This window comes from Cordyceps javanica, chromosome 1 (assembly GCF_051103115.1).
Source record: "Cordyceps javanica chromosome 1, complete sequence".
Lineage (NCBI taxonomy): Eukaryota > Fungi > Ascomycota > Sordariomycetes > Hypocreales > Cordycipitaceae > Cordyceps > Cordyceps javanica.
Window position 1 is genome coordinate 6080933 of NC_139295.1, and position 24365 is coordinate 6105297.

The 24365-nt window shown below is 51.2% G+C and overlaps 11 protein-coding genes across 11 annotated transcripts; 6 read left to right on the forward strand and 5 right to left on the reverse strand.

The window, feature by feature from the left end:
• Positions 1–1654: 1654 nt before the first annotated feature.
• On the reverse strand, positions 1655–2959 carry V2A60_001822 (phosphotransferase family protein; the record flags this gene model as incomplete). The annotated part of the gene is made up of 2 exons (XM_083253177.1): positions 1655–2091; positions 2170–2959. The coding sequence occupies 2 exons, from the start codon at positions 2957–2959 to the stop codon at positions 1655–1657; spliced, it is 1227 nt and encodes a 408-aa protein (XP_083109303.1).
• Positions 2960–6556: 3597 nt separating this feature from the next.
• On the forward strand, positions 6557–6934 carry V2A60_001823 (uncharacterized protein; the record flags this gene model as incomplete). The annotated part of the gene is made up of 1 exon (XM_083253178.1): positions 6557–6934. The coding sequence occupies one exon, from the start codon at positions 6557–6559 to the stop codon at positions 6932–6934; it is 378 nt and encodes a 125-aa protein (XP_083109304.1).
• Positions 6935–8546: 1612 nt separating this feature from the next.
• V2A60_001824 (uncharacterized protein) lies at positions 8547–9509 on the forward strand (the record flags this gene model as incomplete). Its single annotated transcript, XM_083253179.1, has 1 exon — positions 8547–9509. One exon carries the CDS (start codon positions 8547–8549, stop codon positions 9507–9509), a length of 963 nt encoding a protein of 320 aa, XP_083109305.1.
• A 95-nt stretch (positions 9510–9604) lies between these two features.
• On the reverse strand, positions 9605–10540 carry V2A60_001825 (Rad4 transglutaminase-like domain-containing protein; the record flags this gene model as incomplete). Its single annotated transcript, XM_083253180.1, has 1 exon — positions 9605–10540. One exon carries the CDS (start codon positions 10538–10540, stop codon positions 9605–9607), a length of 936 nt encoding a protein of 311 aa, XP_083109306.1.
• A 565-nt stretch (positions 10541–11105) lies between these two features.
• Positions 11106–12017, reverse strand: V2A60_001826 (mitochondrial 18 KDa protein-domain-containing protein; the record flags this gene model as incomplete). Its single annotated transcript, XM_083253181.1, has 2 exons — positions 11106–11763; positions 11827–12017. 2 exons carry the CDS (start codon positions 12015–12017, stop codon positions 11106–11108), a joined length of 849 nt encoding a protein of 282 aa, XP_083109307.1.
• A 314-nt stretch (positions 12018–12331) lies between these two features.
• V2A60_001827 (ATP19 family protein) lies at positions 12332–12697 on the forward strand (the record flags this gene model as incomplete). The annotated part of the gene is made up of 3 exons (XM_083253182.1): positions 12332–12379; positions 12471–12601; positions 12664–12697. The coding sequence occupies 3 exons, from the start codon at positions 12332–12334 to the stop codon at positions 12695–12697; spliced, it is 213 nt and encodes a 70-aa protein (XP_083109308.1).
• Positions 12698–13852: 1155 nt separating this feature from the next.
• V2A60_001828 (uncharacterized protein) lies at positions 13853–15439 on the reverse strand (the record flags this gene model as incomplete). The annotated part of the gene is made up of 1 exon (XM_083253183.1): positions 13853–15439. The coding sequence occupies one exon, from the start codon at positions 15437–15439 to the stop codon at positions 13853–13855; it is 1587 nt and encodes a 528-aa protein (XP_083109309.1).
• A 1271-nt stretch (positions 15440–16710) lies between these two features.
• On the forward strand, positions 16711–17946 carry V2A60_001829 (uncharacterized protein; the record flags this gene model as incomplete). The annotated part of the gene is made up of 2 exons (XM_083253184.1): positions 16711–17581; positions 17642–17946. 2 exons carry the CDS (start codon positions 16711–16713, stop codon positions 17944–17946), a joined length of 1176 nt encoding a protein of 391 aa, XP_083109310.1.
• An 812-nt stretch (positions 17947–18758) lies between these two features.
• Positions 18759–19892, forward strand: V2A60_001830 (uncharacterized protein; the record flags this gene model as incomplete). The annotated part of the gene is made up of 1 exon (XM_083253185.1): positions 18759–19892. One exon carries the CDS (start codon positions 18759–18761, stop codon positions 19890–19892), a length of 1134 nt encoding a protein of 377 aa, XP_083109311.1.
• Positions 19893–20147: 255 nt separating this feature from the next.
• V2A60_001831 (ESCRT-II subunit protein VPS36) lies at positions 20148–21305 on the reverse strand (the record flags this gene model as incomplete). The annotated part of the gene is made up of 1 exon (XM_083253186.1): positions 20148–21305. The coding sequence occupies one exon, from the start codon at positions 21303–21305 to the stop codon at positions 20148–20150; it is 1158 nt and encodes a 385-aa protein (XP_083109312.1).
• Positions 21306–22587: 1282 nt separating this feature from the next.
• V2A60_001832 (SAC3/GANP/Nin1/mts3/eIF-3 p25 family-domain-containing protein) lies at positions 22588–24212 on the forward strand (the record flags this gene model as incomplete). Its single annotated transcript, XM_083253187.1, has 4 exons — positions 22588–22663; positions 22724–23614; positions 23771–23942; positions 23999–24212. The coding sequence occupies 4 exons, from the start codon at positions 22588–22590 to the stop codon at positions 24210–24212; spliced, it is 1353 nt and encodes a 450-aa protein (XP_083109313.1).
• Positions 24213–24365: the final 153 nt, after the last annotated feature.

Consider the following 24365-nt stretch of genomic DNA (forward strand, 5'->3'; position numbering starts at 1 on the left):
TCGCAATGTCCGTCTCGGTGCTACATCGAGAGAATCTGTCCATAGCCAAACGAGCGTATATCAACAGACCTTTTGCCTGGTAACCCACCTTTGTTTTTATAGCTGGTCCATAACTATCTCTGCTAGCGAGCTGAGACAGACGGTAATCTATGTAATCCGAAAAGTCGCCTTGTAGCTCAGGTAAGCTAGAGTGAAGGCTAATTTCGGGTACTCCATGCCGGACGAGAGTGTCCGTGACGGGAGATCGCAGCTGTGCCGTTACCAATACTTTGACCTGAGATTTCTCCCATCGCGTGAGGCTCAGTAGCATTTCTGAAAATTCCTGTGTATGCGCATCGCGATTCATCTCGTCCAGACCATCTACTACAATGTAACACGCTGACTTGTGCTGCTCTGACCAGGTTGCGAGACCGAATCGTAGGCATCGCCACAAATCCAACGTGCTCACTGTATCAATTGAAGGGCTACAGCTCAAATACTTTCCGAGTTTGAGCAAAACTTCGGGGCAGCGCCGCGCAATCTGATGGATCCAGTCGTATAAAGCCGTTCTGGCATCCCCGCTGGGACCTGATTCTAGACGACCCTGGAAGAAAAAGAACAACGGCTGTGCATTCTCATGGCGAAGGGCCTGAATCACTTGAGCCGCTATGACAGATTTTCCGGAGCCTGAAGGTCCTGATCATAAGAGACAGCCTATCAGCACAAGTATTTTTGGTGTACTCTTATGGTGAGAGTGTAAGCAGTTACCAGATATCAAGAGGAGCCCATGCTCTCGGGTCGCGGACGACTTCCAGGTTTGAAAGGAAGATGTAGAAAATAGCCAAGACCCAGTGCTTCCAACGTGTGCCATCAAATGCCCTGCAAGTTGACTATTCTCGCCGTCATAGTCCGTTGGCCTCAACGCTGTTCGAGCGTTATTCGTTAGGGCGGCTTCATACTGCGCCCGCCTGCTGGCTGGTATCTCAGCGACAGAGGCCGACATTTGAGCATGGAAAACGCTCGAGTTTGTAAAAATCGCGAGGTTTACATGCACCGAGACTATAACAAAGTGGGTTGTTTCTTTCTGCACAAGGCTGCGTGAAGGCGGGGTAGTTGAGATATTCCATCACTTATATATTCCATCCTGCCTTCATTAACCTACTAGGCCAAACAGAGACTGTGCCGGGACGACTGGCTCTGCCGTATCGACTTCCTCGAGAAAAGAATGATTCTACTGAAGCAAGCCGATTCGACAATGTCATATTTGGCGTAATATACATATGTGATCAAGCCCGAGCTATGATGTATTAGATATAGGTCGACTAAGACGTTTTCAAATGGCACAGAGGGATTTTGGCGCTAGCATCCCAAGTAGTAACTAGTTATTCAGAGTGACCTGCCGACGTATTGTTTATTGTAATTGTCTTGTACGGTCCCTCAAGCTCACTCTGCCCTGGAACGCTTTGCTGAGTGGGAGTACTGAGTCTTGGCCTTTGGGGCTGATCTTTATGACCCCCCAAAAATTCTGTTCATTTCGTCTGAGCATTAACGATATTTGCACGAGCCTACGGTAACTGTACAGTGTGCTTTTGATCCTGCGAGAAGCCTTGAGACCAAATAGGACATATGCAACAGTGTGTACATCTCCCACGCTCCTAGCATACTAGTCATGGGTCTAATATCCCCAATTTTCCAGGTAAGCTTCGATATTCTTTCGTGACTTCTCCCTCCATGTTCGGATCTGCTCATCAGACTGGTTCGCATAGAATCGTGGCAGCAACCAATGAAACTGCATCAGGTCCTGCGCGAACCACCACACATTCGAGACGTCGTCGGAACCCTCAATGGTGCAAGGTCGGAGGACCCCTTGCGTCGCCAGGGCTTGATCCCATGCCTTCCCGATGGAAAATTTGGCATCTACCGGGTCGACGAAGCCGTTGAGCACGAGATCTCGCAGGTTGTCTTCGGGCTCAGCCACACCGGTGAGGATACCTTGAAACTCTGGGAAAGAGTACAAAAATTCTGTGACTATGCTGCCAACATGACCAAAGTCAAAGTCGACAACGGCCATCAGCCGCTTTGTATGTCGGTCAAAGAGGAGATTGGGTAAAGCTAATTCAGTCAGCCCATCAATGGCCAAGTTGGCACCTGCCTAAGGAACGAGCAGAAAATGAGTAGGACGTAACGCACTCAAATCTCCATGAACCAGCGTTGGTTTGCTTTCCGGTATTTTAGACAAAACTTTATCAAGTCCGTTGGAAATGAACGCGTCAATTCTACTTCGGAGGCCGGGTACACCCCTCCAGCCATTGAGTACTGTTACGTTTTCGCTCTGAGCCAACTGCCATTTGAGCGTTGCTTTCAAGTAGTCAGTATAGGTCACAAACGGTCCGCCCGTTCGGAAGATGACTTTGGTCGTGGACATGTTGCCGGCGTCGTCAAAGGTGAGACCGCCATAACCGTCAACAGGAAGTTGATAATTTTGAAAGGCCTTGATAACAGTGGCAAGTTGGCTGCACACAAAAGAAACGTCTTGCTCATTGAGCGCCTGGAAATCATCGTGGGAAAGTGGCTCGCCGCGTTTGAACTCCTGAAGAATATAGCCCAATTCAGTAGTGTCATCCCAGGCGAAAACGCGAGGAATTAGGAGAGGGTCGAGCTGCCCAAGAGCCCGTCGCGCCAACGTTAGGAACGCAACCTCGTTGCGAATCCGGATGGAGTCCTCAACATTATTATCAGCTCGTGCAATCCGGATCACCATATGGGAGGTACCAGCAGGTACAGCGACAGTGAAAGGCTTGGCGTCCGCGGAGGTCTTCGAAAACTCGACAGGTTGGGAAAGGGTAATCATGTATACATGATTGTTGGTGGCGACAGGATTTTGCTCAATTGCAAGGTCGTGCTTCGCAATACCGAATAGGCTAGCCATGATCGTGCAGATGAACGAGTGATGGAGGTATTTCTGAGCCTGGTCTGTCATGGTTGCAGTAGTTTTTACAAGTAAGCCAATTTGTATTTTGACTTCTATCTGGTTGCACGCATCAGGGAACAACGAAGTTTATAATTCGTTCACGACGTAGGCAAAACAGGCCGCTGGAGAAGCGCCCTGGGCGCCCCGGGCGCCATGGGTTGTCATGTTAGGCGGCATCACCATCATCGTACATTGGGACCGCAACAATAGGTACCTTGAAGGGTCAATCCCGGTCGTGTAGCCTGAAAGACAGCATGTGTACCTTACTTTGGCGAGCAAGCTAGTGATGCATGGTAGTAACTGTGTAGTGGGTGATGACCAAAGAGTACTTAGGATCACGCTAATTATGAACATGGAAGTTAAGATACTTACAATGCTTGATTCACATCGAGAAAATTGTGTGGATCTGCAAATTTGTGAAATGAAATGGCCTTTTGGCTCGGTGCTTTTCTTGCGTCTTTCTTCTTTGGCTTGTCATTCTTCTTGTTTCTTCTTTTCTCTTTCTCATACAGCGAATCCGTTATTTGTCCCTTCGGCGCGTGTCTACTACTTACTGTGAGAAACGAAAAAGTATGTAACTACTGTTGAAAGGTGACCAAACCCGAGCACCCTGCTTAAAGCAAGAAGCCAACTCTTAAGCCACCAATGGGGCGTCGAGTGTTTCGGCTGTTGATGAAGGCAGCGCTCTCTTTCAAAAATCTTCACCGGCATCTGTCAAAACAAATTCAAGCGTGCTGGTGGCGCAAGGAACGGATTTCACGCATATAGTTCTACAACACTGGAGCTTTTGGTATATGCAGGGTCCGTTAAGCGGCACTCTAGGCCTCTCCATCGTCGACAACTCCTCTCTTTCCCAAGGCTGAAGCTACTTCATGAGGATACGTCATGAAGACTGTAGCCACCTTGGCACAGCCCCCCGTCGCCGCCGTGGTAGCCCAGTCCGCCAGCCCAGTCAGTCAGCCCGTTCCGCCAGCTCCGTATGGCGAGCTGAGGCGCCATGCTCACAAAATACCGTCGCATGTCGCTCACAAAGGACCAGGTGGGCCGCCGCCTCCAACATGCTGAGGTAGCTAGCACCGGGCTCTCAGCTTTCAGCACACCTACTTTACACAATCCAACATCCCGTCGTGTCGATGCGCCCGTATTTGCCGAGTTGCAGCCATGTCTTGACCATGGCGGCCTTGGCGTGCACCAAGACATTGTTTTCGTCATGGTGCAGATAGCGCGGCGCCCCCCAGCTGCTTGCAGCTACCGTCAACGTAGAACTTGACCACACGGGCATGTCCGCGCGGCCAAGGGCCGGGAAGTTGTGTGGTAAAGGTCGGGCTAGATATAAATTCTCAGCACATCAAGCGGAAACGTGGAGTGGAATTGGTCATTAGCCTGCCAAACCTAACAAAATAACTTTTTAGCGAGAATTGAGCGCCAAACTAAGTCATTCTTCTATATAAGCCCGATTCCAACAGCAAAGTGCACCGGGGCCGTAACTGTATGGCTACTTACCACCCCCATCACTAACTCGTTGTTGTTGCATGGCATGTTGAAATGCATCAGTGATCATTTTGCGGAGCGGTGCTCAGCTCTACGATATACGCGGCATAGTATGTAAGTTTGGAAAAGGAATCATCATGTAGCATCTATCTTCGGCCTGTACTTGTGTCCCACCATTTCGCTTGTGAAGGCAAAACACTCTATTTCCGACGCCGCTGCGAAATCCCTAGCTAGTTGAAGCCGGAGCCGGTGCTGGTTGAGCCGGCTACGACAGTCGGCACCGATTGGCTACTTTCCATTCAATGATGGTCCGAACAAAGGTGGAACGCATGAAACACCGCTCCTATGCATCAGGTCAGGGAAAATGGTCACAGGGATCATCGAATGTTCACATGCGTGCCGCTCTTAAATTTACAGCATCTTCAAAGTCCTCTCGACGGAGTGCGTATCGAGGCACCTTTCTACGTGTTCACAGTAGTCTCACCCATTTATCATGTATCCGTTTATACGAGCCAGGGGAGGTGGGAGCAAACCCAAAAAAAAAGGGAGGGCAGGGCTGATGTGCCTAAGCCTTATCTAGTTGGCTTATTGTTAGGGGCCTTCGCCAATGCTGAATAAGTCTACATTCTCAGCCGTCCAAAGGCTGTATTCTCAGCCCTTCAAAGTCTGCATACTCAGCTGTTCAGCTAAGCGGCATGACCTTCAGGTTTTGCGCCCACCAGGTGCCAACAGCCAATGCAAGGCTTACAGCCACGCAGTCTCGTTAAGCAATCGAGGCTATGCACCAGCGTGGTGCTTGAAGCTTATTCGAAAGGTGCTCCTTTGGCGTGACCTAGTGTACAGTTTGCCATCGGTGCCTAGCACCGTGATTACGACACACAGTCCTCGCCGTGATGCTACTGAGGCAAATTGCATCACGGCACGGTCCAACATTGAACTCGTGTGACTCGCCAAGTTCCAGCCTCGGGATCAGCCCAGAGGGCACAGCTCTCCGTATTCCAAGTCGCAAAAGAAAAGCATCCTCGGCGCCATATTGTCATCTGACTAGTTCTACACGGTTGTAAATGACGGTTCTCCTGTTGGGCTTGAACTTGCCTCATTAGGACATGTAAGGACTAGTTGCAGGCTGCGGCCACATGGAGAGCACATATTTTCCAACATAGCCTCCGGAGGCTAACCAGCACCTCAAATATGGATAAGGCTATCCCCAGCCTGATCATGATATTTCCGCATATAACCAAGATATAAAAAGATCCAGCGGCCACTTTCCGACAGCCAATAGCCGTGATAACCACACCCCCTTCATGAGTTGGGCTTACATCACCAGCATGCACTCTTTGTGATGGAACACGAAATGGGTGAGGCGACGAAAACGATGCTTTCCTGGAAACAATTACCAGAAAGATCCCCACCAACGTGATATTCAGGTTTTGGCAGCATCACCTGCTATGCTTAGGGGACCAGGTGCGCGGACGCTCAGCCTGCCTGATGGCTGGTGGGTGGCGTAAACCCGTGATGTATTGTCATGTATGGCAGCGGAGCGAGGTGAAGCAAAAGGGCTCAAGAAAGAGGATTGAGACGAGCAATAATTATCGTGAGAATCCAATGCAAACTACAATAAAAATAAACATAAAAATAAAAATCATGATGATGATCATATCATAACGATGATCATCATGATAATAAGTCTAACTAGAGAGAATTGCCCGCACAAGAGCGAGGAAGTGGCGTCGCTAGATACGAGCAGCGTAGTTATAAGTTACGCTGCCAGCATAGCCGCAGCCAGCTTCAGCCGAAGGCCTCTCGTGAGCCTCAAATGATTCCAATTAGCTTACATAGTTTCGGGAACATCCGAACTAGGTTGCATTTCAACATACTCACTCATTGCAGTATTCCACGAGGCAGACTTTTCAGCTGAGGCTTCTAGATTCAATATTTTTAGAAGAAAAAAACGGCATCAAGTCGCCGAATCAACTATATAAAGAGTGAGGCAGTCCATCGTAAGAATATCATTAGAACACCATCTACAACAAGAAGAACAAGCTCAATACTACGAACAACACGAATACCAGCCTTACTCACTCTACTACTCAAACACTTCAATCATCTTTCAATATGCTCTCCTCTATCGCCATCGCTCTTCCCCTCCTCGCCGCTTCCGTTTCTGCGGCCCCTGCTGCTCAGACTACCAACAGCGTTCGGGTCCAGTTCAGCAACGACTGGAGCGGAGCGAACGGAAACGCCTGGATCCCCCTCAACGGCTCTCCCGTTCAGCTGGGTCAGGCTTATGCCAATACCAACCTCTTCAAGGACGGCACTCTTCTCGTCACCAGCCTTCAGTTCACGAGCAACTTCCAGCATGTGTCCTGCGAGGTTCTCAAGGACGGCACCAAGAAGGTCGCCGAGATCCACAATCCTTCCCAGGACTTCCAGAAGTTCTCCTCGAAGCCGCTGGACTGGGCCAAGGGGTTCGCTATCAGCTGCCACAACTAAGTTGATAGAGGCAAAGTGGCTCAAGCCAGACCATACCTGGCTTAGGAAACGGAACATGAACTTTAGAAGGGACATTCCTTTGGTTGAACTCTGTCGTGTTCAAGATAGAAGGCAGATGTAGATAGATATGATATTTGGGAAGCAATTGACCAGACACTCCTTTTCCTATTGACTATGATCCTCCGTTGCATTTTACGAAAACTTTAATCCGGAATACCACCTGGGATATACAATGGACCTATCCATTCGTCTTGGAAAGATTGCCGCTAAAAAAGCATCGTTCGACATGATAATTAGGCCGGTTACGCTGTGACAATTGATTTGCTAAAAGACAGGAAAATACGTGAAATGTAAGGTTTTTGGTAATGAATAGTTCGAAACATCTTCATTGTAAAGATGACTATGGTCATTGTTCCTGTACTTTTACATGTTTGCCTACTTCTGATGTCCCTAAATCACAGCGAACTTGGCCTTTGTTGCCCAATCTAATCTCTGCTCGACTAGAATGGCCGCCTACGAAGATATTACAGCGTAGAAAATGTTTTTCTGAAGTACTCAATAAAGAGATATTGATATTGATATGTTCACAAGTACACTACATATTGAATCACTCATCTCTGTTTCATTTGTCTTCTTCTTCACCCCAAGTATGTATGTAGCGAGTGTATCAGCGACGAGGCTAGACTTTACAGTTCTGAATTTTTATACCTCTATTTTTGAAATAGATAGTCTGTGTACTGTGATACGAGTGTGCCAGCTCTGTTCTGAGCGTTGTACCAATCGTCCGGCAGATTTCGCGACGGGACAGAACAAACTGCCACCACTTTGTAAAGCTATATGCCAGGTAGTCGCAAGATTCAAGGCAAAACCACTCTTTGACTATTCAGCAGTATCCCTCTATCCTTTCAGTTGTCCATTATGTCTCCATCCCGCAGAAACCTGATTGTGCTCCTCCTGCGGGAGATGCTCCAGCTCGTGTTCGTATTGAAGCCGTGCAGTACTTGCGGTACTGGGAATTTTTGAGTTTGATCTTTTTTATCAAAAGATGTCGTTTTTTAATGTGACAACTGTCTTGCATACACAGAGTAGTGGGAATTCGAAGCAGGCGGATAGTCGCCCAGGGTGTGCACCAGACAGAAGGTTTGTTTCAACATATTTCAAACTGCTTCTCATAAATCTTCCATGCATTCACGGTCCTCGGACAACTTGCAATATAGACGCTTCTCCATTTTGCGTGTGATGCGACAGCTCCAATGGACAGGTTCCAAACCCCGCGGATACATCGGCCTGCGACAGATTAAACGAAAAGTACAGGCGGGCAGCTTTCTTATTAATAGTGCTAGGTCGTTGAAGCTAGGCCATTGTCGTCTCAATGGCGGTACCTGCGTGCTTACTTGTAGTCACGGCGGCCGAAAAATGATCGTGAGCCTGCCCGATCCTGCTAAGCAAGGCCACTAGCGACGCCCTTTTCGGGTTCACGGAATTCTTCCACGACCGTGAATCGGGGACGCCATTACGTACTGACATGCCTATAAATATCGTACTTTAGCTCCCCTTCAAAAGTATCTTGACCCTTCTCAGAAAAGAACAGGCAGCGATATTTGTTCCAGCCATGGCATCTACACCCTACGTCGGCAGCGGCCCGTACTGCTATGCCAACTCTTTTGCTACGGTGCTCGGTGCCAAGGCCCCTTCTACTGCTGTCATAGAATTTGCAACCTCGTCCGCCTTTGGCATGGAAATTATCAATGTTCCCAAGAATCCTCTCATTTTCTTTGATCCATATGGCTGGGATCCGCTCAAGAGCTTCGATGACGCCCTGGAGGCCATGGGCTGGTGCTGTACCGAAATCATTGGCAAGGACGAGCAGGACGCTCTCGGCTCTCTCAATACAGCCGTGCTGAAGGGCCCCGTGTTTGTCGGTCCTGTTGAAATGGGCCTTTTGAAGCATCAGCCAAACGCCCGCGGCGCCATTGGTGCGGACCACTACGTGGTAGTCCTTGGCATAGACGGCGATACTGTTACGATTCACGACCCTCACGGTTACCCATACGCGACTCTGCCGTTGCAAGAGTTCATGGCTGCCTGGAAGACGGATTCGCTAGGTTATGGAAAATCATACACAATGAGGACCGACTTCAGACAGGTGGAGGTACTGACCGAGGAAGAGGTCATTCGACGCTCCATTCCCAACGCTCTCAAGCACATCAGCCTTCAAGCTGCCGGAGTGGACGACATGCCGCCAGGCTCGGCTGCGAATGAAGCCGCAATAAAGTGGTTGTGTGACAGAATTGAAGTTGGTCTACCGCCTGGGATGCGTGCCCACCTAGTCTATTTCGCCGTGCAAGTTGGAGCACGACGAAGCATTGACGCCGCGGCCTGCCTGTCGCGTGTAGGCTATACCGCATCGGCCGCGGTCATGGATAAAATTGCGCGAACTATTGGGGCTTTGCAGTATCCGTTGACACAGAAGCGCGATGAAGCGGCATTCGCTCTTTTGCAGAAGCTTGGTCCGATGTATGAGGAACTGCGCGGCAGCTTGGAGATGGAAGTGGGAAAAGCTGCGGGCAACTAGCCATTCGACTCATCACATGAGCTATCCAATAACGAAGTTTTCAGTCTTTTTTTTCAATACACATGTGCTCCTAAAATATCCCGCTATGCAATAATCTAGGCCTCAATAAGATCTGGGGCCGGCCCAACACCCCTCAAAAGTACGACTGTATTTCCGCTTTGCAACGAGGCCCCAACCTTTTCGTTGAACTCCAACACCCTCCCTCCTTCCACATGGAACACCCTTAACTTGTCTCGCTCATCAGAACTCTGGTTGTTGATGTTCTGGACCTGCAGCTGCTTCGCCGCGGCGTCCAAGACTCTGCCGACCACCCAATCCTTGGAAAAGTAAAAAGCGCCTTTCGGGAATTTCGCTTTTGCAGTCTCTGCTTCCGCCTCAACGTACAGATATACACGCTTTTCCGCGGGGATCTTGTCGTCTCCTTTGGCAGACTTCTTCAGGGTATTGACGGCGACCAGCCTCGCTGCGGCGGAACTGGGTTTGGGTTTCGGCAGAGCCCTGCCGGCCTGCTCCTTCTTGGCACTTCCCCAAGCTCTCAGTTTCTCGAAAGCAGATTTCGTCTTTTTGGCTACATCGTCAACTTGCACGAGCCGCGACCCGAGCGGCGTCAAGTTTTTGCAGTCGTGGTCCTCTCCGAGGCGGTGCTTCAGGCAGTAATCGCGCTTGCAAGTCTGGCAGTGTACGCCGGGGGTCAAAGATGTCCCGATCATGCTTTTGCATTCGGGCGATGCGCACGGTTTTTCGTACGTCTTGTCTCGCCACGTTTTGCCGCCGCCGCCGCCGCCTATCGACGGCCTGTTGAGTTGGGCTTGCCGCCGGCGTTCGGCCCAAGCACCTGCATTTGCGCACTTGTGCGACGTCTCTGTCCGGTGATCGAGACAAAATGTCTTGCTGCATGATTGGCAGTAGAAGGGGAGGAAGTCAAGTTGATTGCAATATTCATATTGGCAGTGCTTGCCGACTAATGTGGCATCCGTTCTGTCTCTCATAACGTAACTCTCTTCAGGCGCATCGGGGCCGGGAGACGTCATCGTGCCGGAATTCTGGTCAAATATGACTTATCTATAGTATTTCTGCCTTGGTTCGCCACGCCAGCAAGTTGGAGTGGTCGTCTGCCGCGCGTATAGGCAGAAGTGGTTGCGATGTGATGCTGACCAACGTGCGGCGAATCGTCTAGAAACGCCTGCCAGTAGTGTGGCGATGCGCTGTGCGGAGTGGAACAACGCCGCGCCAAGCAACGCAACGCAAGCTACATTAGAAAATGAGCAGCACAGTGCTTGTACGTACTTGACTATTTAATAAATATTCTTTTACTAAGGCATCGCTGTACGTCCGTGAGCTTGGTCCCTTTGTGCAGTTAGCTCCCGCGCGAAATTGCGATCGTAGTCTCCCAGCTTGCGGCGAAGGCACTCCAGCGAGAGTAGGCGGATGGAAATCACGAAATGATGCTGAAGAGTCGAGATCCCCAGAGTCCAAATTTATCGTCCGAGATGTCTTGAGAGATTCTACAATGTAATATACTAATAAAAGAGTAGGGCGCTATACTTTAAAGGAAATAGAAAAAATGTTGATCCCTCCCGGGTAGTATCTTGGAGGTTATTCCTTCTTGACCTTTCCAAGCTCGGCTTCTCTTCCTGTTACAGGCGCGTTGCCCACAGCTTGTTTACCCCCGACAGCTTCGAACCCTTTGTGGAACACATACTCGACAGCATGCTCTACAGGCTCATCGAACATGGCGGGCAGGAAAGGAACGACTGCCAGACCCAGTCCAATAGGCGCCCAGGTGCGCACAGTCGCGTTCTTGGCATTTTTCAGGGCTCGCCCAGAGTAACGGACAACACTGTGGATGGTAAAGGCGGGCAGTCCCATACTGGCAACCGCTTGGAAAATGCCTCGTTGCACCATGACCGTCCTGTAGTCCTCTAGCGGTGGAATGACACCTGGTGTAAGCTGCGTGGTTTCCGTCGCCGGAAGACCGGTAATCTTTTGCTGATGAGGAGTGAGCTCCATCTGAGGATTCAAGATCCTCTGGTTGTGGATATATGCTCGGTAGCCTTCGTGACTGACATCACCAAGAAGATACAGCCATGAGATGCCATAGGCGGCGCGCACCAGCTTGGGATGCGCTACAGGCCGGAATGATTCGCCAATGTCGGATGTGTATGCTACATATCGATGCGCAGAGAGCATAATTGTTCGTAGACGAGTTGCGTAGGCAGCATATCGAAGGTTGGTATCGGTAGAATCCGGCCCGCTAGGCACAGCGTTAGCTACTGGATCTCTGATTGATTGAGGTAGCTGGGACACTGAAACTTACTTCCCCTCCTTGACATCGTCGAAGAAGCTGCTATTGTCAGCATTGGCTTGGTCGACAATCTTTTGCAGGTTGGCGGGCAGTTTCTCTCTGCGGGGGAGTTTGTCGACCTCGGCGGCGCCGGAGTTGGCACTGGAGTTTGCGCCTGACGGTTGTCCGTCCTTGGGCGTGTCCGATTTCCCCCACCAAGGCATTGTCGGATTTATCTTCAAACAGAGAGCAGGTCAGTAATCAGCGAATGTTTCAGACACAGAATATCTGATAGATTTCCGGAGATGATGCAATCATTAAGCTTTGGGACAACGCGGCGCATCATCGACGCTTAGCGGTACTCGGAAGCTCGATGGTCGGCCCGCCGAGGTATAGCCGCGTTACGGGCCTGTGTTTGCAGGCGTACTGACTCCCGAATTTCTAACCTCTCCACCAGCAACCTCAGCCTTCAGCATCATTCAATTGATCCGCGACGTACTCTAATCTCATCAATTCGTACCCCGAAAGCATATCCAAAATGGGCGCCTCCTACACTATTGCCGGCCGTCAAATCGGTAGCCACTACGTATGATCAGCTCCCCCCTTGGAAGCAACGCCACTCAACCATCTTGCTCTCGCGATAGCACAGCGACACGCATGCTAACACAGCGTCCTAGCTTGCCATGGGCTGGCTCGCCACTTTTGCCGGCGGTATCTACTACGTCGCCTCGGGCCCCAAGGCCCCTGCTCCCAGCACCGCCGCTCCCCCGATCAACGCTGCCAGCTCCGACGAGGCCGACTTCATCAAGTGCGATATTTCCCTACCCATGAGTTCGACAAACCAACATTTCTGGCTAACAATCGATACAGGAAGTTCATCGAGCAGGCCGACAAGAAGAACTAAATGCTATACTGAGGGACTGGGCGGGACATTGTACGACGCGATGTATATATAAAGCTGGGCCTCCCAGCTACGCTCGATCTAATCATCGAGCGAGGCAGCATTTCGGCGCTTCAATTTATGCGCAGATTTTCTTTGTCGATCCTTTGAAATCTTGATTGTGCATTTCGTGTTTGCAAATATGTGATTTACAACAGGTTGAAGTCCAGGCAAGAAGCCCACACGCGTATCACAGGGCCAGGGACTGCAAGGCGGCCAACTCGAGGGATGCGGCAGCACCCCTTCAATCTGGTATTTCGGAGGGCACTGGGTATTGTCCATCTCAACTACATGGAGAGATATCGCTCAATGATTCGTCATTACCCGTTGGCAACTATGACAGCTGTGGGCGGCTTTGCGGGAAGCAGCAAGGTTTTGGGGCAGAACCTTATTTCTACCCATGCCAATTCACTCAAGCAAGCACTTTCACAACGACCCCATTGCCTAAGAGACCAGGTTGCTCTGTAGATGTGATCACACATTGAGACTTGGCAGAGGTCTGGTAGTACTACGATCAGCGAGGAGGGGAGCACTGATAAATTCACATGGCAGCGCCCACCGCCCCGAAACCCTGCCTTGAGACATTGACTGCCTTTGAACGATACTACTGAGTAAGGCTGTATATACTGGCAACGTCTGTGTGTCGCTGTCCTGAGGTCCATTTTCGGGGGGTTGGCGCACCGGTTTATGGACGCGCTGACCACCCTAGACGGGTACCTCCGCGGTTTATCCGCAGGTACCTACAGTTGTCACTTATACCTCGCGAGCATAATACTAGGCGCCTATATAAAGAAGAAGGCAGAAAACGTACCTTAATGTAACACCGTTGTGGAGGCACTGCTCTGTGCTATATATACAGCTATTACGCCTACGTTGATTGCTAGAATTGCTCTCAATGCCCTGATCTTTTGCCCCGTGGCCTGACGGCATAGGCGTTCCTCACACCTATCTAGGCGACTCACTTATTAACTATAGTAATTTGATTTGATTATCATATAGTAAGATATAGTGTTAAGAATTATATAAAATAAAACAATCGCTAATATTTAAATCTATACACTCTAAAATAATAATCAAATGCAGACTTACGCCGCCAATGCTTAAAAGGTTGTGGCCTTCTCAATAGCTGAACCACTTATACAGCGAAAGTTTCAGCGCCTCCACGTCGAAAGAATCTCCCTCCGCCAACCACGCGACGATGCCATCCGGGCGTACCAGCACCGCTCGCAGCCCTCTTGTGTCTTGGGCGGCCACGGACAGGTAGTTGACCCTCCAGGCAAACTCGGTCCCGATGACGGCGTCCTTGAGCTCAGCGCTGTCCTCAAAGTCCACCAGCCAGCCACGGCCGTTCTGCAGCTTGTCGCCCATCCTAGTGCCGTCGAGAAACTCAAAGTCGGGCACGCTAGAGCCGACCAGCTCGTGGTCAAAGACGCCGCCCTTGCCGAGGACATAGCGCTGGGCCAGCCCCCACACCCGGCCAATGACGAGGTTCATGCCGTCGTCGGTATTGAGCATGTCCTGGGTGAGGTTAAGGACGGCGCGGCCGAAGAGGTCTGGCTGCAGTGACAAGACCTGCGAGCGCGTCCAATCGAGCACCCAGTCGGCCAGCGGGTGGCGCTCGCTCTCATAGCTATCGATAAGCGTCGTGTCTAGGGGCGCCGATGTGCCTGCGTACGAGGCCATAAGCTCCTGACGGACGGTGGCGGCGAGCTTCCACCCAAGGTTCATAGCATCGCCGAGGCCGAGATTCAGGCCCTGGGCGCCTAGGGGCGAGTGGATATGCGCGGCGTCGCCGGCAAGGAGCACCCGGCCCTTGCGGAAGGTGCTTGCGCCCTTAGACCGGTCAGTAAAGGTAGAGATATAGTGTAGGGCGTGGACCGTGATCTCGCCGGGGCCTAGGACCTTATCGGCGATGCTCCGGAAGTGCTCGACCGTCACCTCCGAGTTGCGGTCAAAGGCAGCGCCGTCCCAGTCAAGGAGCGCGATACAGTCGTCGGAAAAGGTCATAACCATGCCGCCGGGCGCCGGGTGGAAGCCGAGTTCCATCTCCTTCTTAGACGTGAAGTCGAGGCGCGCCATATAGCCCGTGAACATGGGGTCGGTGCCGGTCAAGTTGATGCCCGCGAGCTTCCGGATCGTGCTCCGGCCGCCGTCGCAGCCGACGAGCCAGCGGCCGCGGAACGTGCTGCCCTGCTCGCCGGCCACGACAGTGACGCTGCTGTCGTCCTGGCGGAGGATGGATGTGACGGTGTGGTTGACGAGGATGGTGGCGCCGTGGCTGCGGGCGCGCTTGGTGTAGATATCGGTCACCTCCTGGATGCAGCTCTTCGCCGGCCGCGTGACGGGCCCGCGCAGGCGGTACTTCCACCGGTTCAGGTCGAACTGGGACATGTTGAGCTTCAGGCCGGCGTAGTGGCCGCCGTAGGAGTAGCCCTCGCGCTTTACGCCGAACCATTGGCGCTCGAGGGATGAGACGTCGTAGTGGCTGAGCTGGGAGAGGAGGCCGCGGCGGTATAGGGATTCGAGGGACGGAACCATAAGCGCGCGCTGGCCAATGGGGATGGCCTTCCAGTCCGACGTGAGGCTGGCATCGCGCTCGATCACGAGGACCGAAGCGCCAGCGAAACTGAGCTCGGCCGCGAGCATCATGCCCACCGGACCGGCCCCCACGATGATGACATCGTACAGCTTGTCTAAGCCTGTCATTATGCGATGTGATTTCTCTTGTTCGATTAGGCGTAGACTGGTCTTAGATGTGTTAGACTTGGGATATGGGAAGATTTTTGATCTATTAAAATTCTTGATTGAAAAGTATTTTCTATCCTACAGGACTGCTTTTATATATGCCATTTCGATGCTGACAAGCCGAGGCTCAGAGACATTTACAGTGCCATCAGGTAATTCCGAGCGCTAATGTATGGCGATTTGGTGGCACACTGCTTGGAATCACTTGCGACCCACGGTAGACTATAGGCTGCGACGACGAACGTTTATTATTATCAACGCTTATGGAAGACGAAAATTAAATGGCAAGCAGATTGTGGACAGCGGACAGGCAGGAGGCCCGTTATCCGCTCTAAATCCCATCGAAGCGAACCTTTTTGGCTTGCTTACACCCTGTCGCAGGCGGGGCGGCGCAGCGTCACATAACGAGATTTAACGACGGTTTAGGCTGATAGACCAGTGTCACGCAGGGCAGTTACTAGACATTGGATAACGTGTGTTGATTGGAGAACTCTTTGTCTGTGCCAGGACCACTAGGGACACCTTTAAGGTGGTCTGACCTGGTCCCCTGCTTGACAACCAGCATGACACAAATCTTAACCGACATAGGGCTAGGCAAAAGGGTCTAAGATTCAACGAGGCTTATAAGACGGGGCGAGCCTCCCAGTCGTCACGCAGCCTGAAATGCACTTTCAGGGTAAGCAAGCCTGCAAAAATGCCATACTCGTCTTCTCTTACCTTAGTTTTTGGCCAATATATATAACGGCCAGATCCGCTATTACACTAGCTACAGAGATGCCTCCAACACAGTGTAGAGGCTAATTAATAACGTCAGGTATGGTATGATAGCCCGAATATTCCGAGGTAGAATGCGCCCGCTTGTATTTCGTCAGTTCATTTTATTTTCAGCATTTGTCCGAATAGCTGCTGGTATCAACGGCTCTAGATCCCTAGTCCAAATTGTGTGCCCCAGTGCCAACCATGTCAGCACAAACGCGATTACTTCACGCTCCCAGTGGGCTCGTTAACGCTGAGCCGGAAACAAGTTGGCCAGGCTTTTTGTCAGCTAGCATAAGTAATTCAGGTAAACTGAGCTCAGCTGGGCAACCTTCGAAATCTATAAATTGTCTTTACGTACTCAGCGAAGCTACACTGATTGAATATATAAACCTCCTCATCGCCTTTGCCTGGAACATTAATTAATTCATCAATATCACATCGAAAAAGCAGCTCTTCAAGGTATATCGCATAGAATGGCTACTCTCGCTCTCGCCCAAGCCCAACCGGCTCCAGTCTCTAATCAGAGTGATGAGCCCAAAAACATGGAAACTGCGATCTCGACGGCCGCAGACTCCAAACACGACGAGCTAACCACTACCCCTGTTCATGAATATTTGTACACTATGATTGAGATTGGCGTTGTCCGCACTTTGGCAGAGCGTGACGTTTTTAGTGCTATCCCAATTACAGGCGATATTTCTGTCCAAGAGCTGGCGGAGAAGACCAGCATCGACCTGGCACTACTTAATCGCTTCATCAAGTTTCTCATCCTCGCCAAAGTCTTGGTCAGTCCGGCAACTGGCCGCGTTGCCCACACTGCCAAGTCAGAATTCTTTTCCATACCTAGGGCAATCGACTTTTTGTCGTTGCATGTCGATTTCTTCATGGGGCCTGCTACTCGCTGGCCAGATTATTTTGAAGCGAACGGCTTCAAAGAACCACAATCTGGCAAGCAGACACCTCTCGGGCTCTACCACGGCTACCCAGACAAATCAATTTACGAAGTCATGCCCCTGCTCCCTGGCAACAAGGCGTCTATATTCAATCGTGCCATGGCCAATACTTTGGATAGTATGCCCATATTGGGCTACTACGACTTCAGCTGGATCCCCAACCACGCCTGTATTGAGGCTGACCCTAAGCGCACGTTGTTAGTGGACGTCGGCGGCGGCAAAGGTCAGGCTCTCAAAGCTATACTGGAGGAGAACCCCACAATTCCTTATGGGCGATGCGTTTTGCAGGATCAGGCTTTCATGATTAACGAGGCCATTGCCGAGAATGATGTGGTCGTGAGGCAAACCGCAAAGGTGATTTCAAGTTTCTTCGAACCACAACTCGTTAAAGGTATGCTCCTCTCATTATTTCTCCATTTATCTTATTTAGGAAGTAATTCATTCTTTTTAGGTGCGCTGGTCTACCACATTCGCAGAGTCCTCAATGACTGGTCCGACAAAGAGGCCATAGAGATTCTACAGCACATCCGCGATGCTTGTGTTGCCGACTCGGTCGTTCTGGTCTCGGAACAGATTCTTCCAGATGAACCATCGTTAGATCTAGCCGCCATGGATGTTTTTATCATAAACTACGGTGGAAAACGCAGAACGCGTGCCATGTTCGAGGAGCTGGCCGCCGCCGCAGGTCTTAAGGTAGCAAGCGTCTCAGTGGACAAGGCTACTGGACAGGCCATGATTGAGATGGTTCCCACGTGAGGTAGCATTTAGGTTATATGCTGTCATCCTCATTATCTGTTTATCGTGTATGAAAGTACTTTATTTTGTTAGCCTTTTAGGGATCCCATAGAATATCTATTTCACCTCATAATTTTTTGTCAAATGTTTGGTTGTTATGATATGACCTCTTAACCCTGGATATGCGTTCAAGTTGTGCATCGGAACCATGAGAAAGCGTCATCAAACTATTTGCTATCACGAGCAGCTATTTTCAACAGAGATACACCGTAGTACCTCAATTGAAACGTTGCCCAGTGCTGGTAACGGTATCTTCATGTCTCTAAGAACTCTTCCCTTGTTTGTCTTTCAAAACAGAGATTCTTTATAGGCCAACTACTTTCGTCATAGAGCAGGCAGCGAGCGTGACTGTACCAAACCCGTGCAATACGTGAGCTCTTATTCCAGGGCGTTTTGGCCAACTGGCACTATAATGCTTCGAAATCTCTTTTGCTTTTATTTACTTGAAGTCTGGTACGAACGTATCAGCTCGCTCGCTCACTGAACTCCCTTGATAAATGCGCATCTTCAGTTAGGCCATATTTGTCCGCCCCTGTTAGCGCAAACGCCCGGAGTGCAATTCTCCAGCAAATGGGCCCCAAGAAATCTTGCACTTAGCAAGAACAAGCGGCAAAACGGTTCGACCAAGATCACGTGCATCCACCCAAAACAACAGCCTTGACAGAAGCATCACCGCCTTAGTCGAAAATTCCTGCTCAATGCCACTCATCGGATACAACGATTGCAGCAACTGCAGCTTCCCAAACCCACCTTGGCATAGCTGCAGCTGGACCATGTCCGAAGACACCACCGACCCAGCACTGCTGCCCGACCCGGCCCACGACATCTCGTTAGCACCAGCCGCCAGTTCCAAAGAGCGTCATTCACTGACGCTCGATCAGCGTCGCGCACTGCGAAGATGGGCTAGCAGCCAGGCCATGCGGCCCTCTCACAGGGCGTGCATCGACTGGTTTTTTACCGAGTATGGGCAGATGATCAGCCAGTCTACCGTGTCGCATTCCTTGTCGCCCAAATACTCCAGGCTAGACGGAGAACACCCGCAACTGTCCGGCTCACGGCTGCGATTTGGCAACTGGCCCGACGTGGAGAAGCTGGTACTGTTGTGGTACCAGCAGGTACAAGCTTCTGGACGCCAACCGACAAACGACGAGCTTGGCGAAAAAGCGAAATCAATATTCAGCCAGCTACCCCGCTATCGTGAAGAACCGGCCCCCGAGTTCTCGCCTGGTTGGATTCATAGATTCAAGAAGCGCTACGGTCTCCTCATCCGCCGGCAGCGACGATACACGGACGGCACGCTGAACCCTGCCGACGACATCGACTACCTGTCTGACTGCGTACCGCGCTTCATGGCGATTGCGCCTGACACAAGCCCCGCCGCGATCCGCGAACAGGTTCTGCGCGTGGTTGGTGTCGAGGCGTCCCTCAATACCTGCGCGCTCGTTCGCGACGAGATCATCCGCCGCATCACCATCGAGCAACCCCCGCCAGAGATTCCCATGTCGCCAACCGAGGCTGAGCTGGGCGCGCCGCCGCCGCCACCGCCCGAGCAACACATCTATGCCGACGACGACCCCGAAGTTGTGTTGCAAAACGCGTTGCGCCAGCTCCAGGAAGAGGAGCAGGCTGCCGAGGAACAGGCCGCCGCTGTTCGAGAAGAACGCGAAAGAGCTGAACGTGCAGGCCTACCGCCGCCGCCGCTGGTTCCGGATAGACCGCCTCCAGACCACAGATATGAGACGCCGTCACACGAGATACCTCCGGAGTTAACGCTGACCCCGATTCATTCCAACGACACAATGATGTCCCAGGAGAGACCACTTCGTTGTCCATTCTGCATCAATCAGCGTATGCTGAGAACTATCAAGGAGGCTGTTGAACACATGTCAACACATGTTGTGGTATAACATCATGGTCTTTGTTTGTACCGGCGTTTGGTTTCTAATTTTTTTTGTGCTCACCCTTTCAATGCTTTGACTAAGGGTTGATGTAAATTTCACGGTTACGAGAGGGTGCAATAATGTGTAGCTGGCGTTGACGGGCTCACGGAGAGCATATTGATATTGCTACGATGAGTGATAAGTAAGCGTACAATGATCAAGACTTGAAAGGCAATAAATGATTCAACGGTAGCTTCCTGATGTGCATGTCTTTTCGTTTGTCTATATTAATGCAGCGCTACGGAGTCTCGTAATGATGGGATCTTCCACTTCTTTCTCATCAATTGGTTCTGAACCAATGTAGTTCTTCCAAAATTTGAGCCCTTCCAAGCCCTCCTCTCTGCACAGCGCACCGTGCTCCTCAGCCATGAGTAGCTCTTCCTCCGCAACACCGAGGCTCCATCCGAATCGCTCCGCTGCTTCTTGGGCCGTCACGCCGCGACCAAAAGCCCGCCAGTCCCAGAGCACGTCCCGATCCGGCGGAAATTCGTGCAAGTCCTGAAGCCACGAGAGCAGCGTCTTGATGGTTGTCTCGTCGGTGCGGTCCCTTCCCTGAACGACCATGATGCCGCTCCGAAATGTGCGGAGACGTACGGGAAGCTTGAGGCTTTCCCATAGCCGGGCGGCTTTCTCAAAGTCGAGCGGACTCACGAGCTCGACACCGCCACGCGCTCTGTTGAACATGGCCCATAGATCGACTAGAGTCAAAATGCCGCCTGCCTTTTTCAACACACTCCGGGTGTCATCAGTAAGGAACTCGGCCAGATTACGCGCCAATTCGGACAGATACAGAGATTCGGAACCTCCGCCGCCTCCTACCATGTCCTTTGTTGTCACAAGGCCAAGTTGGCTTGCTGACTCGGCAAGGATGGCGTTTTCTTCCGCGGAAAAGCTGCCGTTGCCGGTGCCCTTTTGCAAAGAAAACCTTTCTGCTAGAGCAATTACCTCCTTTGCCGACGCCATCAGCGCCTCAAGGTCTTCAAAGGCGCTGCCAATGAGTAACTCGTTATTCTTGTGTCTGCTCAGGCCGAGTTGCTCAAGACCGGCAATACCGGCCGTCTTGGCTCTGCGTTCGCTATAGTCTGCGTCAGCTCCCGCACCAGAGAGACTGCCGTCCCGGGGACGGCCCTTTGGCGGAGGAGGGGCATTGTGCAGCAACCACTTCCGTTGTGTCAAGGATCCCTTCAATCGTTCGTAGAAGATCTTCTCTCCGCCACCGCGGAAAGATATCTTTACTCCATCGCTAGCCTCTAGATTGATAGGCTCATTTGTGTTATTCTTATCCAGCATGGGCCCTGGAGACTCGGTTCCGTCTCTGCCCAGCGCAGGGTTTGAGGGGAGACTGGGGCTTGACTTGGACACAAGCGAGGCGCCGCACATCTCACACGACATCAACGAAGGGTGATTGAAAAAGGTACATCTCGGGCACTGAAGGGGGTCGTTTGATCTGCGAGTACTGCTCTGACCAGAACTCTCAGGCGTGGGGTAGACTGTGTCTGCTGCTCGATCAGGCGCTGATGGCAGTCCTTGTGACGGCGCTGCCGATCGTTTGGACGCATTTGAAATAGCAGCTTTTAATACGTGCTGCAAGGTCGGCTTGATGCCACAAGCAAGACATGGCGGTAGAGGTGTATGCGCGTTTGCTGTCGTAGCGTCAAAGTTGGCGGGCACTGGATTGGAAAAGCTGCATATCTTGCAAACCCATGTAGCTGCTGTGACAGTCTGCGGCTCACTCGGTGGCCGATAGTGGCCTTCACGATCGGGAATTGGCGTTGAATGTCTCGAACTTGGTACAGTAGTTGAAGAACGATGATTCTGAAGCGCACTTCTGCGCAGTGGCTTTGGTATCAGTGTGATTTTAGCTGACGACTTGAGAAACCCCGCGTAGAACTCATGTCTATCCACATCTTTGAGTTCTAGGGCCGCAGAGTTCAGGCGAGGCTCATTTTTATCGACATAACATATTCGATGCGTAGTCAAGTATACCTGCCCATTTTGTTGGTTTGGCAGTTTATACTTGCTTTAGAGTATCAGTACCCGGTATGGAGAACGTGTGATGAAATGGCGCTTACCCCTCATACAGGCCTACATTATCCTGCACGAATAACAGAACCTCGTCCGGTAGATAGGAGGGTCTGAGCGCTGTAGTCAAGTCGATATGTTTTAGAAACATCCGTCATATCATGTCGCCGTAGCTGGTGAAGCGAAAGTGAGGGCCCGAGTGGATGACGATCGCCACCAGAGTTCAAGTGAGGTTGGTATGCTGAGATTGGAGTTCAGTTCACTGCAAAACCCCAGAAAAATGAGGGAAATGGTCGAGATTCCACGATCGTCAACACAACACTTTCGAAAAGCAGGTTTAATTCCCGACTGCTGATATAAAAACTGCTCATGCCGTCATACCAATCTGTCGCCGTCTTGAAGCACGAACAAGTTACTGGCTATCATACCCGAAGTTTTGCCGGTGCAGTCACGGGACGTAAAGTCTAAGTAGATGGCACACCGACATCCTTTCTTTCCCCCGACTAAAACTTCTTTTCCACACTACGTGCGATATTTTCCCGACATTGCCCTCGTTGCTCAAATAATCTGCGCCGACACTTATCGCCATCAGTATTCGACCCCTGTGAAACTAACATTTAATTCAGCTATCGCACCCAAAATGGTGCCTGGCTGGCCTGCCACGCAAACAGCGCATAGCGCCCAGTCTGCAGCTGCAACGTACACCTATTCACAGAGTATGAACCCACGACCTGTCAGTGTAACTTGAGCGGCTCCTGTGACTAACAAGGTAACAGATCCTGCATTCATCCCTGTTCAGGTTCGACAAGGGTTCGCACAATACATCACCCCTCCCCCCGGATACCAGGCGGAGCCGCTCGCAGCATCGCCTGCAATGTCACCACCTGCTGCACCGGCTCCTGGGACTCAGTCCAAGGCGAAGACCGAATGGCCGGACTCCGTTAGAAGATATGTCCAGCGATCTTTTCTTCCCCAAAATGACGATGCCTCGGTAACCCGCGCCGAGCTAGAGGCGAAGTTGAAAGTTACTATTGGAACAGCCAAGGATAACGGCTCACTACACACGCTTGACTGGGATAAAATGCCACTGCCGCAAGTGCTTGTAAAAGCCGACCGCGCCGCACTATTAGGGAATCCACTGTATAGCGTCGAGAACACGAGAAAGCGAAAGTCGACCGACTCGATGAGCGAAGCGGCTTCGAAAGCACCTTGGAACACCGTTAAGGACCGTAATTCCTTGGAGGCCCGGACGTCGTATGCATATGATAAACAAGGAGATGTGGACAACGGCGCAAAGTCCAGTAAGTTCCAGAAGGACGCGAGCAAGCGCAAGCGGCGCTTCGAGAACGAGTACAAGGCCGCAAACATCACGCCGACGGAAAGTACCCTGTCGTCGGGGCCTATTGTTGGCACCAGTGAAGTGTTGGAGAAGAGATATTTACGCCTAACCGCCCCTCCTATTCCTTCCAACGTTCGTCCCGAACCGATACTGCGCCAGACGCTGGATCTGCTCAAGAAGAAGTGGAGGAAAGAGGGGAACTACTCTTATGTGTGCGACCAGTTTAAATCGATGCGACAAGATTTGACTGTGCAGCGTATCAGAAACGACTTTACAGTCTCAGTCTACGAGATCCACGCGAGAATTGCGCTTGAGAAGGGGGACATCGGTGAGTATAATCAGTGCCAAACCCAGCTGCGGTCTTTGTACGAGCTGGGTTTGAAAGGAAACCCCGTGGAGTTTAAAGCGTATCGTATTTTATATTTTATTCACACAGCCAACCGGACCGGGTTGAACGACACGTTGGCAGATCTAACCGCAGCAGAGAAGGAGGAACCGGCCATCAAGCACGCCTTGAGCGTGCGATCGGCTTTGGCGTTGGGGAATCATCACAAATTCTTCCAGCTCTACCTCGACACACCCAACATGGGAGCATATCTCATGGATATGTTTGTGGTCAGAGAGCGCCTAGCAGCATTATGTAATATGTGCAGAGCGTAAGTTTACCCGGTGCCGCCGCGGCATGACTCTTTGTGCTAACCGAGATTGACAGGTACAAACCCGATGTCAAGCTCCGATTTATTACTGAGGAGCTTGCTTTCGAATCGGACGCGGATGCAGCCCAGTTCATCATTGACCAACAAGGTCAAAACTTGCTCGAAGATCGCTCCGACAGTATCGTATTCCTGACAGGCAAAGCGGGGAATCTCTTTGAGAACTCCCGCACGATGGCCTTCAGAAGTGTCGATATCAAGGGTCAGATCTGAATGTGACCCTCCCCCAAGTTTCTATTCATTTTTTTCTTGCGATCTTGCATTCACCATCCCAAAATCTTCCCACTACTTACCTCCCCGGTCTCGTGGAACGATGAGTCGCTTGACATTTCTCAGTGGCGAGCGACTCCTCTTTTTTTCTCTCGC